The sequence below is a fragment of the Macaca mulatta genome, chromosome 7 (assembly GCF_049350105.2).
Source record: "Macaca mulatta isolate MMU2019108-1 chromosome 7, T2T-MMU8v2.0, whole genome shotgun sequence".
In the NCBI taxonomy this organism is placed as follows: Eukaryota; Metazoa; Chordata; class Mammalia; order Primates; family Cercopithecidae; genus Macaca; species Macaca mulatta.
The window spans coordinates 108,827,309-108,842,353 of NC_133412.1; the positions used below are offsets into that span (position 1 = coordinate 108,827,309).

At 37.3% G+C, this 15,045-nt stretch overlaps 1 protein-coding gene and 1 long non-coding RNA gene across 18 annotated transcripts in view; one reads left to right on the forward strand and one right to left on the reverse strand.

Annotated features, from left to right (window-relative positions):
* RALGAPA1 (Ral GTPase activating protein catalytic subunit alpha 1) overlaps positions 1-15,045 on the reverse strand; it is a 275,889-nt gene that overhangs the window by 172,131 nt on the left and 88,713 nt on the right. For all 17 annotated transcript variants that reach the window (XM_077940906.1, XM_001088633.5, XM_015143575.3 and 14 more), the window contains one exon: positions 14,446-14,607. In XM_077940906.1, coding sequence (XP_077797032.1) covers positions 14,446-14,607 — 162 coding nt within the window. The remainder of the gene's footprint in view (positions 1-14,445; positions 14,608-15,045) is intronic.
* LOC144330236 (uncharacterized) lies at positions 699-14,066 on the forward strand. Its single transcript, XR_013396222.1, has 2 exons — positions 699-1,856; positions 13,460-14,066. It is a non-coding gene; the product is annotated as an uncharacterized LOC144330236 (long non-coding RNA).

Genomic DNA, 15,045 nt, shown 5'->3' on the forward strand with positions numbered 1-15,045 from the left:
TCTTTGGTGAGGTGTTTGTTCACATTTTTTGCCCATTTTTCAGGTTGTTCTCTTCCTGTTGAATATTAAGAGTTCTTTGTATATTTTAGAATCAGTCCTTCATCAGCTATGTGTTTTGCAGATTTTCTCCCAATCTGTGACTTGTCATTTCATTCCCTTAACAATGTCTCTCACAAAGCAGAGTTTTAAATTTAATAAAGTCCAACTTAGCAAATTTTTCTTTCATGAATTTTATTGTTGGTGTTGTATCATAAAACTCATTGCCAAACCCAAGGTGTCCTAGACTTTCTCCTATGTTGTCTTCTAGGTGTTTTATACTTTTGTACATTACATTTAGGTCTATGATCTGTTTTAAGTTAATTTTTGTGAAAGATGTAAGGTCTGTGTATAGATCCATCTTTTTTTGGCACGCGGATGGATGTCCAATTGTTACAGCACCATGTTGAAAAGACCATCCTTTCTTTATTGAATTGCCTTTGCTCCTTTGTCAAAGATCAGGGGACTCTAGTTGTGTGGGTCTGTTTCTCTATTTTATTTTATTGGCATCTCTATTTTATTCCATCTATTTGTCTATTCTCTCACGCATACCATACTTTCTTGATTACTATAGTAAATTTTGAAGTCAGGTTCTGGCCCTTCTCTCAATTCATTCTTTTCCTTCAATACTGTGTTGACTCTTCTGGCTCTTTTGCCTTTCCTTTTTTTTTTTTTTTTCCCCTGATACAAGATCTTGCTGTGTTACCCAGGCTAGAGAGTGCAGGGGCACAATCATGGCTCACTGCAGCCTTGACCTCCTGAACTCAAGCACTCCTCCCATCTCAGGCTCCCAAGTAGCTGGGACTACAGGCACATGACACCACGTCCAGCTAGTTTTTGTATTTTTTGTAGAGACAGGTTTTGTCATGTTGCTCATGCTCTGCCTTTCTATATAAATTTTAGATTCTTTCTGTCAATATCCACAAAATAACTTGTTAAGAACACAATCAACTAAGATTGTGTTGAATCTACAGATTAAGTAGGGAAGAAATGACATCTTGCCAATAGTGAGTTTTTCTATCCATGTACATGAACTAGACCTCTCAACTTATTTAGATATTCTTTGATTTCTTTCACCAAAGTTTCATAGTTTTCCTTATATAGATCTTGTAAATACTTTGCTAGATTTATACCTAATTGTTTTGGAGATTTTTGGTGCTAGTGTAAATGGTACTGTGCTTTTAGTTTCAAATTCCAGTTGTTCATTGCTGGTATGGCGGGAGCAACTTGACTTTTATATATTAATCTGGCATCCTATAACCTTGCTATAATGGCTTATTAGTTTCAGGAGGTTGTCACCTTGAAATTTTCCACATAATCATGTCATCTACAAAGATAGCTTTATTTATTTCTTCCCAATCTGTAGACCTTTTATTTCCTTTTCCTGTCTTACAGGAATAGTGAGATATCCTTGTCTTGTGGATCTGAGCAGGAAAAAAACTAGTTTCTCACCATTAAGTATGATGCTAGAGGTAGGTTGTCCTGTGTTTTTATTTTTTAACAGATTTATCAAGTTGAGGTAGTTCCCCCTTTTCCTACTTTGCTGAGAATTTTGTTTTGTTTTGTTTTGTTTTTGAGATGGAGTCTGGCTCTGTCGCCCAGCCTGGAGTGCAGTGGCACGATCTTGGCTCACTGCAAGCTCCGCCTCCCGGGTTCATGCCATTCTCCTGCCTCAGCTTCCCGAGTAGCTGGGACTACAGGCACCTGCCACTATGCCCAGTTAATTTTTTTGTATTTTTAGTAGAGACAGGGTTTCACCATGTTAACCAGGATGGTCTTGATCTCCTGACCTTGTGATCTGCCCACCTCGGCCTCCCAAAGTGCTGGGATTACAGGCGTGAGCCACTGCGCCTGGCTGAGAGTTTTTATCCTAAATGGGTGTTGGATTTTGCCAAATGCTTTTCTGCATCTATGAATGTGATCATATGGCTTTTCTTCTTTAGCCTGCTGATGAGATGAATTGCATTAGGGTAATGCAGTACTCCTCAAAAGAATTAGGAAGTATTCCTTCTGCTTCTATTTTTTGAGAGAAATTGTGGAGAATTATTTCTTTCTTAAATGTTCAGTAGAATTCACCATCTGGGCCTGGTGCTTTCTAATTTGGAAGGTTGTTAGTTATTGATTCAATTTCATTAATATATCAGGCTGTTCAGATTATCTAGTTCTTCTTGTATGAGTTTTGGGAGATTGTACCTTTCAAGTAATTGGTCTATTTCTTTTAGGTTATCAAATTTAATTATTTTATCAGTAAATAAAAGGATCATAAAAACAGATACATAGACCAATGGAGCAGAACAGAGAACCCAGAAACAAATCTACACTTCTGCAGTGAACTCATTTTCAATAAAAATGCCAAGAACATACACTGGAGAAAGGACAGTATCTTCAATAAATGGTGCTGGGATAACTGGATATCCATATGCAGAAGAATGAAACTTGATCCCTATCTTTCTCCATATGCAGAAATCAAATCAAAATGGATTAAAGACTTAAATCTAAGATCTCAAACTATGACACTGAAAGAAAACTTTGGGGAAACTCTCCAGGACAACGAAGCGGGCAAAGACTTCTTAAATAATATCCACAGGCCACCAAAGTAAAAATGGACAAATGAGATGAGATCATGTTAAAAACCTTCTGCACAGCAAAGTAAATGGTCAACAAAGTGAGGACATGACCCACAGAATGGGAAAAAACACTTGCAAAGTATGCATCTGACAAGGGATTAATAACTAGAATACACAAGGGGCTCAAACAACTCTACAGGAAAAAATTTAATAATCCAATTAAAAATGGACAAAAGATCTGATACACATTTCTCAAGAGAAGACATACAAATGACAAACAGGTATATGAAAAGGTGCTCTACATAACTGATAATCAGAGAAATGCAAATCAAAACTACAATGAGATATCTCACCCCAGTCAAAATGGCTTTTATCCAAAAGACAGGCAATAACAAATGCTGGCCAGGATGTGAAGAAAAGGGAACCCTCACATACTGTTGGTAAGAATGTAAGTTAGTACAACCACTATGGAGAACAGTTTGGAGATTTCTCAAAAAACTAGAAATAGAGCTACCAATTCAGCAATCCCACTCCTGGGTATATAGCCAAAAGAAAGGAAATCAGTTTATCAAAGAGATATCTGCACTCCCACGTTTACTGCAACACTATTTACAATAGCCAAGATATGGAAGCAACCTAAGTATCCATCAACAGACGAATGGATAAAGGATATGTGGTATATATACACAATAAAGTATTATTCAACCATAAAAAAGAATGAGATCCTGACATGAGGTCATTATGTTAAGTGAAATAAGCCAGGCACAGAAAGACAAACATCACATGCTCTCACTTATCTGTGGGAGCTAAAAATTAAAACAACTGAATTCATGGAGATAGAGAGTAGAAGGATAGTTACTAGAGGCTTGGAAGTATAGTGGGGGAAAGGGTAAGTGCAGATGGTTAATGGGTACAAAAAAAAAATGAGTAAGACCTAGTATTTGCTAGTACAACAAGGTGACTATAGCAAAAAATAATTTAATTGTAAATTTAAAAATAACTAAAAGAATATACTTGGATGGTTTGAAACACAAAGAATAAATGTCTGAGGTAATGAATACCCCATTTACACTGATGTGATTAGTACACATTGCATGCCTGTATCAAAATATCTCATGTATCCCATAAATATATATACGTACTGTATACTCACAAAAATTAAAAATAAAACAAATAATAATAATAAAAGGATCACTGGTAATGGTTCTTCTTTCATTTCTGGTATTAATAATTGGTATCTTTTTTTTTCTTATTTAACTTAGCTAGAGATTTATTGGTTTTGTTGATATTTTCTAAGACCCAACTTTCAGTTTTGTTGATTTTTCTCTAGTGATTTCCTGTTTTCAACTTTCCAGTTTTCTGCTCTAATTTTTATTATTTCTTTTCTTCTACTTACTTTGGATTTGTTTTTTTCAAGTTTCCTATGGTGGAAGCTTAGATTACTGGTTTTAGATCTTTCTTCTCTAGTAATACATACTTTCAATACTGTACACTTTCCTCTAAGCACAGCTTTCACTGCCCACAAATTTTGATGTTATATTTTCATTTAGTTCAAAATATTCTACAATTTCTCTTGAAACATCTTCGAGCTGTACATTATTTAGAAGTGTGTCGTTTAATCTCCAAGTATTTTAGAGTTTTCCAACTTTTTCCGTCATTGATTTATAGTTAAATCCATTGCAGTCAGAGGGTATATTTTGTATGATTTCTATTCCTTTTAGTTTATTAAGACATGTTTTATGACCCAGAATGTGGTCTTGGTGAATGTTTTGCATGAGTTTGAGAAGAATGAGTATAATCTCTGCTGGATTAAGCAATTTATAGATGTCATAATTGGATCAAGTTGACTGATAGTGCTATTCACTTCATTTATGTCCTCACTGATTTTCTGCCTGCTGGATCTCTCCATTACTGATAGAAAGATGTTAAATATCCAACCACAGTACCATTACTTTTTGTATTTCTCTGGGCAGATTTATCAGTTTTTGCCTCATGTATTTTGATACTCTGTTGTCAGTGAATACACATTAAGGATTAGTATGTCTTCTTGGAGAATTAATCATCTTTTATTTTATTTTTTTTGAAATGGAGTCTTGCTCTGTTGCCCAGGCTGGAGTGCAGTAGCACGATCTCAGCTCACTGCAACCTCTGCCTCCTGTGCTCAAGCAATTCTCCTGCCTCGGTCTCCCGAGTAGCTGGGTCTACAGGCATGTGCCAATAAGCCCGGCTAAGTTTTTGTATTTTTAGTAGACACAGGGTTCCACCACGTTGGCCAGGCTGGTCTCAAACTCCTGACCTCAGGTGATCCACCCTCCTTGGCCTCCCAAAGTGCTGGGATTACAGGCGTGAGCCACGACGCCTGGCCAGAATTAATCATCTTTATGTAACACCCCTCTTTATTCTTGATAATTCTCCTTGTTCTAAAGTCTGCTTCGTCTGAAATTAACATAGTCATGTCATGCACTGCATAATGATGTTTCGGTCACCAACAGACTGCATGTATGATGGTGGTCCTTACGGATAATACTCTATTTTTACTGTAGATTTGATATTTATAATACTCTATTTTAGCTGTAGAGATTATAATACTTTATTTTTACTGTACCATTTCTGTTTAGATATGCTTAGATACACAAATATTTACCACTGTATTATAATTGCCTACAATATTCGGTACAGTTACATGGTGTACAGGTTTGCAGCCTAGAAGCAACAGGCTACACCATACAGCCTAGGTATGTAGTAGACTATGTCACCTAGGTTTCTGTAATACATTCTATGATGTTTGCACAATGAAGAAATCACCTACTGATGCATGTCTCAGAATATATCCCTTATTTGTTCTTCAAAAGTGAAGGAGAGGCTGGATCTAAAACTCCAGGTTGGTGAATTTTCTTCTCTCACTGTTTTAATAAATGAAGTCTAGTAATGTGGAAAGTAGAGAGCAAAGGAGAAAGGAATAAAATGAGATTGGAAAAGTGGGCAGAGGCCTAATCATGCAGGGCCTTATAAAAATCATGGTAACATTTTCAATTTTATCCCAAGAGCAATAAAAGACCACTGAAAAATATAAGCAAAAAAGTGACATCAATTTGAAATTATTCTTAATACCACTATGACAATAAGGTAGAAAACGGATCTGGAGGTTGTGAAAAACTGATGCAGGGAAGTTAGGAAACTCGTGCAGCAATGTAGACGTAATGGTGTACTGGACCAAGATAGCCGCAGTGGAAATGTAAAGAAGTGAAGAAAGGTGACAGATACTTAGCTCAAGATATAATCATCAGGATATGATGATTCAATCAGAGTTTGGGGATATAGGAGAGAGTCAGAAGAGTTGAAGCTAATTCCCAGACTTCTAGCTTGAGCAACTCGGTTATTCTCTATCCCCACGATTCGTCCTTTACCCCTGGTCCTGACTTTACATTAATAAAGCTACCCACTTCAGGTTCCACTAGTTTCTTCTTAAATTCACAGTACTCAACATTTCCAAATTAATCTCTAAAAACAGTTTTATCAGGTTACTCCCTTCTCAATGACGAGGAGGAATCTAAAGTTTTTTGTGTTTACAGGATTATTCGGAAGTTATTTTTCAGCTTTTACATGCAATACGCAAAAGGAAATAGTGAGAAATTATACCAGAAAAATCCATTAAGATAAATCAGATTAGTCCCAATACTATAGTAACACTAGAGCATATGGATATTAATTTGTCAGTCTCAGAAGGTCATGAATTTTTATTTTATTTTTTTAAGAGTCTCGCTCTGTAGCCCAGGCTGGAGTGCAGGGGCGTGATCTTGGCTTACTGCAAGCTCCGCCTCCCGGGTTCACGCCATCCTCCTGCCTCAGCCTCCCGAGTAGTTGGGAATACAGGCACACACGCCACGCCTGGCTAATTTTTGGTCAGGAACTTTTTGAGAATAGGAAATAAACTGCACTTAAAATTGATTTTGGCAACAAGTATATAAAATTGAAGTGAGCGGGCCAGGCGTGGTGGCCCACTCCTATAATCCCAGCACTTTGGGAGGCCCAGGCGGGTGGACTGCTTGAGGCCAGGAGTTCAAGACCAGCCTGGCCAACATGGTGAAATCTCCTCTCTACTAGAATACAAAAATTAGCCAGGCATAGTGGCAGGCCTGTAATCCCAGCTACTCAGGAAGCTGAGGCAGGAGAATTGCTTGAACTCAGGAGTCAGAGGTTGCAGTGAGCTGAGATGGTGCCACTGCACTCCAGTGTGGGTGACAGAGCAAGACTCCATCTCAAAATAAAAAAAAAAAAATTGATGAGAGCAGCCACTCTTCAAGTCTCTTGGATATATACCTGTGAATGGGATTGCTGGGTCATATAATTTTAACTTTAAAGGAACTGATTTCCAGAGTGTTTTTCAAAGTAGTTGTACCATTTTACATGCCCACTAGCAATATATAAGGATTCCAATTTCTCCACCTCCTCACCAACACTTAATATTCGTATTTTGATAAACAATAGCCATCCTAGTGGGTGGGTGTAAAGTGGCATCTTATTGTGATTTTCATTTGCATTTCTCTGATAGCTAGTGTTTTCGAGCATGTGCTTATTGGCCATTTGTGTATCTTCTTTAGAGAAATGTCCATTCAAATCCGTTGTCCATTTTTAATTGGGTTGTCTTTTTACCCTATATTTTTAAAGTCTAAAGTTAATGCAATAACACCAGCTCTCTACTTCACCCTGAACAAGTATTTGAGAATATTTATACTCTCACTAAACTCTTTCTGAACTGTATATTATGAATGACCAGTATTTAAATTCTACCCTTCAATTCCAAAATTACTATATTCAGATAATATTTATTTAGATTTACCTACACATTTACCACATTCTTTGATCATTTATCCTTCTTACATCTCAGACTTTAATTCTGGGGTAATTTTCTTTCCTGACATATTCTTTTAGAAGTTATATCATTAAGGTCAATCCACAGTTGTCTTTGTTTTACCCTCCATTTTGAAAGTTTGGTCAGTAAACAATTCTAAAATGATAGTTATTTTTCCTTAGCACTTTGAAGATATTATCCTGCTGTTCTGTCTTCATTGTCAGTGCTGAGAACACTGTTTTCAGCATAACTGTTTTTTTTCTGAAAGATTATGTATTTTTTCTCTTTGCAGCCTTTATGGTCTTTTCTGTCTTTCCATTCTGCTATGTCACTGCAGTGTGGTTAAGTGTGGGTTTCTACTTACTTATTTGGTATACTATATGCTTCCGTTCCTATAGACTCATAGCTTTAATACATTCTCTGTCATTCTTGAAATACTGCCTCTCCTTCAATCTCTCCTTCTGGTATTCCAACTAGACACATCAGACCCTCATCCTGTTCTACAAATTTCTTACCCTCTCCTTCACATTTCCCATCTCAATGTCCTGGGTAATTTCCTCAAATTTCTAATCCAAGTTACCGATTCTCTCTTTATTTATATCTTATGTGTTGTTTAATACTGTTTTTTTTTTCTTTCAGGAATTATATTTTTATTTCTCAAAGTTCTATTTGGTTCCTTTTAATCATTTTAATGAGCTTATCATTTTCCTCTTTAAATATTTCAAACATGGTTATTTTATTGGTTACAAAATTGGTTATTTTATTCCAATATTAGGGATTAAAATCTTAAGGAATCTCAATCTCTCTCTCTTTTTTGCTAACTCATTTATATAATTTGTTTCCATGTTTATTGAATAATCTTTGTGAACTCATATTTGGTTGATTCTAATCTGTGGAATTTCTGGAGGCCTAATTTGTGTTTGCTTGCACAATTTCCAGGAAGCATTACTGACCTGAAATTAACTTGTATCCTTGTCAAGATAACCAATTTAACATGGAAGTCTTCAATTCAGTCCTCCAACCTTGAAGCTTGCTCAAGTCTTAGTCTGGATCCCAGAAGTGATTATCAGCAATTTGCTTCAAGATCATCCCACTTTTCCAGTGTGCTTACTGCTCATCACTCCATTTTCTGCTCATAGTTTTGTTTATTTTGGTCAAGGAAGTGAGTAAGGAGAGTCTTACAGGTTTCTCTGTTTGCAAACCAGTGGTGTGACAAAATGCTAGCAAGAATATCTAATAGTTCCAGAATATCAAGTTCACTATGTTGCTGGCAATACGAGTCATCTAATGACTTTTTAAAAAGCCTCTTTCTTCTCAATTTTTTATTAAGAAAATTTTCAAATGTAGAAAAAAATTAAAAGGTGGTGAGGCGTGGTGGCTTGCACCTATAATCCCAGCACTTTGGGAGGCTGAGGAGGGTGGATTACTCGAGGTCAAGAGTTCAAGACCAGCCTGGCCAACATGGTGAAACCCCATCTCTACTAAAAATACAAAAATTAGCCAGGCATGCTGGTGTGCACCTATAGTCCCAGCTACTCTACTTGGGAGGCTAAGGCAGGATAATCTCTTGAAGCCGGGAGGTTGCAGTGAGCCAAGATCACGCCACTGCACTCCAGCCTGGGTGACACAGTGAGACTCTGTCTCAAAAAAAAAAAAAGACTATTTCAATGTAAACAGGTATACTTCCACCTAGATTCAACTGCTTAGCATTTTGCCATATTTGCTTTATATTTGTGTGTACATTTTTGCTGAAGTATTTGAAAGTAAGCTGCAGATACCATGAGTCTTCACCCCTAAATATTTCAGGATTCATCTACAGGTAAGATCATCCTATATACCAACACCATTATCACACCTAAAAAAATTTACTCAAATTCCATAATATCATCTGATATTCAATCCATATTCAAAGTTACCAAGATATCCCAAAATAATTTTTATAACATTTTTCAAACAAGGATTCCGTCAGAGTTCACATATTGCATCTGGTTATTGTCTCTTGAGCCTAAAACAGATCCCACCTCAACTTTTTAAAAATGATACTGTGCTTTTGAAGAGGCTAGACCAGTTGTCTCATAAAATGTACTACATTCTAATTTTGTTCAATTATTTTCTCTTGGAGTCATTTAATTTGTTCTTCTATCTCCTATATATACTATAAACTAGAAGTTAGGTATAATGGCTTGATTTCAGATCCCTCCATTGTAAAGGTATATTTATCCTTTGCAAATATAAATAATCTGTAAGATAGTCCTTGGCAACAAGTGAATATCCTCTTCCCAAGCAATCCTTTACTTATTAATGTTTTTGATATCTACTAATGATCCTTGCTTAAATCTATTAAGGCTACAAAGGTTCCTCTCTTTAGAGGGCAAATTAATTTCAAACCCTACAGACTTAACCTATAGATATACTTTCATATATGCACAAAATATAGAAGAATACATAAGTATATTCTATACATTTTTTTTTTTTGAGATGGAGTTTCGCTCTTGTTGCCCAAGCTGGAGTGCAATGGTGCGATCTTGGCCCACTGCAACCTCTGCCTCCCGGGTTCAAGCAATTCTCCTGCCTCAGCCTCCCGAGTAGCTGGGATTACAGGCGCACGCTACCACGCTGGCTAATTTTTTGTATTTTTAGTAGAAATGGGATTTCACCGTATTAGCCATGACAGTCTTGAACACCTGACCTCAGGTGATCCTCCTGCCTCGGCCTCCCAAAGTGCTGGGATTACAAGAATAAGCCACTGTGCCCAGCCTATTCTGCACCATTTTTAATAGCACAAAATTACAAAATGTATATTCATCTTCAGGAGATAGGTTACATTATAGTACTTCCATGTAATTATGATATAGGAAGTTCAACTTTTTTTTTTTTTTGAGACAAGAGTCTCGCTCTGCGGAGTGCAGTGGTACAATATTGGCTTACTGCAACCTCCGCCTCCTGGTTCAAGCAATTCTCTTGCCTCAGCCTCCTGAGTAGCAGGGTCTAGAGACTACAGGCGTGTACTAGCACGATCAGCTAATTTTTGTATTTTTAGTAGAGATGGGGTTTTACCATGTTGTCCAGGCTGGTCTCAAACCCCTGGCCTCAACTGATCCTCCTGCCTCGGCCTCCCAAAATGCTGGGATTACAGGTGTGAGCCACCGTGCCTGGCCAACATTTTTCTGATATATAATAATCTTTAAGATATATCATTATAGCTTGACTTCATCTCCTAACACTCTCTTCTTTCCTTACTCCTCCTCAAACACTCAAAAGCCCTAGAGCACATTCCTAGCTCTGGGACTTTCACTTTTCCTTCTGCCTGGAATGCACTTTCCCAATTCAGGTCTTTGTTCTTATAGGATAGAATAAGCTTTCCCTGACCTCCCTACTTAAAACAGTCCTATGTCCTTAGCTCCAACACTTTCTATTCCTTTATCCTGATTGACTTTTCTTCATAACTTTACTACCTCATGACATGTTTACTGGTTTATTTGCTTATTATATTTCTTCCCCAACACTAGAATTGTTAGCCCTGGTGGAATTTACTTGCTTTGTTCAGAACTATATCCTTAATGCATAGAACAGCAATTTTATAGTAAGTACTTAAAGGAATTGTTTTTCATTCACATGTGTAAAGCCATGATTCACAAGATTGTATATGTTATGCTATAAGCCTGTATAGACATAAAGTATCTTTAGGATGCTCAAGAAACTGGTAATAGTGGTTGCCTCTAGTGAGGTGAAATGGGAGGGTGGGGAATACTGATGAGGGAGACTTACTACAATGTATACACTTAATCACAGTCTAAATTTTTAACCATGTACATTCATGAAGAACATAAAGGCTGGGCACAGAGGCTCACATCTGTAATCCCAGCACTTTGGGAGGCCGAGGTGGGTGGATCACCTAAAGTCAGGAGTTTGAGACCAGCCTGGCCAACATGGTGAAACTCTGTCTCCACTGAAAATACAAAAATTAGCCAGGCATGGTGGCACATGCCTGTAGTCCCAGCTACTTGGGAGGTTGTGGCAGGAGAATCGCTTGAACCCAGAAGCAGAGGTTGCAGTGAGCTGAGATCACGCCAGCCTGGGCAACAGAGCAAGACTCCATCCCAATAAATAAATAAATAAATAAATAAATAAATAAAATGGATTTTTTTTTTTTTTTTTTTTTTTTTTGGAAACAGGGTCTCACTTTGTCATCCAGGCTGGAGTGCAGTGGTGTGATCTCAGCTCACTGCCACCTCAACCTCCTGGGCTCGAGAGATCTTCCTACCTCAGTCCACCAAGTAGCTGGCACTACAGGCATGTGCTAGCACACCCGGCTAACTTTTTTGTATTTTTTTGGTAAAAACAGAGTTTTGCCATGTTGCCCAGGCTGGAAAAATTAATGTTAAACCCAGCACTTTGGGAGGCTGAGGCGGGTGGATCACTTGAGGTCAGGAGTTCAAGACCAGCCTGGCCAACATAGTTAAATCTCATCCCTACTAAAAATATAAAATCAGCTGGGTGTGGTGGTGTGTGCCTGTAATACCAGCTACTGAAGGCTGAGTCAGGAGAATCACTTGAACCCGGGAGGCAGACTGCAGTGAGCTGAGATTGCACCTCTGCACTCTAGCTTAGGTGACTCTGTCTCAGAAAGAAAAAAAAACACTAATGTTAAAAATTTTTAAAAATATGTCCAAAGAACATCCTAATTTAATCTGCTGCCCCTTTTTTGAACTTTATGCAGGTACCTTTCTCAACAAATTTTTAAGGCTTTAACTTTGTTTCATAGGCTTGTTCAGTTCAGACAAGGCTGTTTTGACATCAGTACAACTAGAAAGTAATCACCATGAGCTATGAAGTCAGCATGAATATTTTACTCATTAAATGCTATGTAAAAGACTACAAAGATATATGCCAACATGTTAACAATGATTACTTCTCATTAGACAGCTAATGGGTCTTTATGCTTCCCTAAATGTTACTTTCCACACTAAGCATAAATTACTTCTATAATCAGAAAAAAAATGTACTTTTTAAAAAAGATGAGATTTAAATAAAATAAAAATTTACACTTAAAAGAACAATTTCTTCTTTTTTTTTGAGATAGAGTCTCCCTCTGTTGCCCGAGGCTGGAGTGCAGTGGCTTGATGTCTGCTCACTGCAACCTTTGCCTCCCGGGTTCAAGCGATTCTCCTGCCTCAGCCTCCCGAGTAGCTGGGCTTACAGGCACATGCCACCACACTCAGCTAATTTTTTTTGTATTTTTAGTAGAGACGGGGTTTCAGCATGTTGGTCAGGCTGGTCTTGAACTCCTGACCTCATGATCCGCACGCCTCAGCCTCCCAAAGTGCTGGGATTACAGGCGTGAGCCACCGCACCCAGCCAACAATTTCTTCTTAATACACAAATATTTTCTATAATTGTGACATTAATATAAAATGAAGGAAGGCACTTCAAATATAATCATTTTCCTTAGGATTCCAAAAAGTAATTTTATAGTAAAATTCCCATTATATTCATTTTCATACTACAATAACTTTTTCCTTATATATTATCTTATTATTCTAGCTTGGAACATACAATCAATGTAATTCTATGCTTATTTTAAAAGCATAAGACAATTCTGAATATGTTATCCTTTTAAAGGATTTTACATTAACCATGTATTTTAATTTTTAAAATTTTTACTCTCTTATTTTCTTTCTAGTTGTTTCTTCCTTTCAAACCATAATTCTTACCACTTTAGAACCTAATTTTTTATACAAGATGTATCCTTACAATAATGACTTTAAATTTCTCTAAAATTAAGTGTTTTTCACTGATTACCATTAAATACAGATACATTCCCATGGAAAATTCTCTTTCCATAGAAGCACTGATTGTAAACCCTGGAATAACTTCAGGCGATTTTGTTTCAGGAATGGGCAGTATTATCATTCCCACTACACAGCTGAAGTACTTTAAAAGCCTAGAAAAGGCTGGGTGCCATGGCTCGCACCTGTAATCTCAGCACTCTGGGAGGCCAAAGTGAGGGGACTACTTAAGGCCAGGAACTGAAGACCAGCCTGGGCAACATAGCAAGACCCTGTCTCTATGAAAAATAAAGTTAGCCTGGCATGGTGGCATGCGCCTATAGTCCCAGCTACTCAAGAGGCTCAGGGGAGGGATGAGGTAGGATCACTTTGAGCCCAGGAGTCCAGGGCTGCAGTGAGCTACGATCTAACAAAGGCAACAGAGTGAGATCTCTCTTTTTTAAAAAGCCTACAAACATTTGGTAGACTGTCCAGGGTTACCTAGCTATGTAGTGATCAAAGAGAAGTAAGAAAAGAGATTAGGAAAAAGCCCTCCTTGTTTCTCATTACAGTTCTCTTTCTACTATAATTCAGCCAAGTTTATAAACCTCTGAGAGAAAGAAATGAGATGGTAGCTAATTCCACAGTATGCTGTGCGATTTTATGCCCAGAAATTGTTCCCAACATTGTTCCTTTGTTGCTGTTTCCCAGGTTATAGAACGTTCTTCCATTTTTGTTAAAGGCAGCAAGAAACTCAGGAATAGACTCCATGTTGGCCTCAGCTGTCTGCCAGCAGAGAAAATGAGATTCTTGTTGGAAGTTCGTGAAACTAATCTACTATATAAATGTAGCACTGGAAATTAGCTACCCTAATTTTCCATATTTGTGAGCAAATTCCTTTAATGAAACTATACCAGTTAATGCTTGAGTTCTGTAAAGTGAATCACAGTTCTAATCCTTCAATTCTGTAAAATAACATTTTAAAATTACGGCTCTCTACAGTAAAACAAACCACATAATGTCTGATAAATCTTAATAGCATAAAGGGATAACATAGGATATAACAAGACTCTGAGTACTTCTGGAAAAACGGCTTTGCTATGGCAGTTTTTCATTTCACAACAATCAACTGGTAAGAAAAATGATATATTGATATAAATTGTTACCAGGGACTATAAATGTAGCGCCCTGTACCATTCTCATGATTTTCAAGAGTACATACCAACAGTTTTTTGCCGTACTATACTCCTCGCCTTTTCGGTTCCTGGAGAACCAGTGGTTGTTGCACTCCTCTGTCTCATTGGGGCTTGGCCAGGCTGATCACGACTCCATCCTCTAGAAAATGACTTGTCAACTGAAACTTTCTGAAATTCATGTCCAACTCCTAGAAATGTAGATTTTCAATCTCAATATACTGTTACTTGATCAATAATATCTTCAAGTTATGTGTGCTACCTTGCCTCAGAGTCTTAGGTTTGCTTACATAAATTATAAAGTAGTAAGATAAAACGCTATGTACTGTAAGGCTTTTATGAGCGTCACTTTAGGTATAAATCATATCCCAAAACTGATGCAGAATTTTAAAATTACACCATTAGCAATAAGCTATTAGAAATTCTCTGCCACCCACTTGCTTTGGAATAAAAATAAAACATTTAGACAAGAAAAAAAGACAGGAAATGTGCTAAACAAAACCCATCCTGCGATGATGGTTAATAAATCTCTAATCTGCCAATAATAGCCACTTGGGAAATATAGTCCAGGAAAAAGTAGTTTGAGCACATAATACCCTGGACAAAAGTATGAAATGTGACTTAGATGT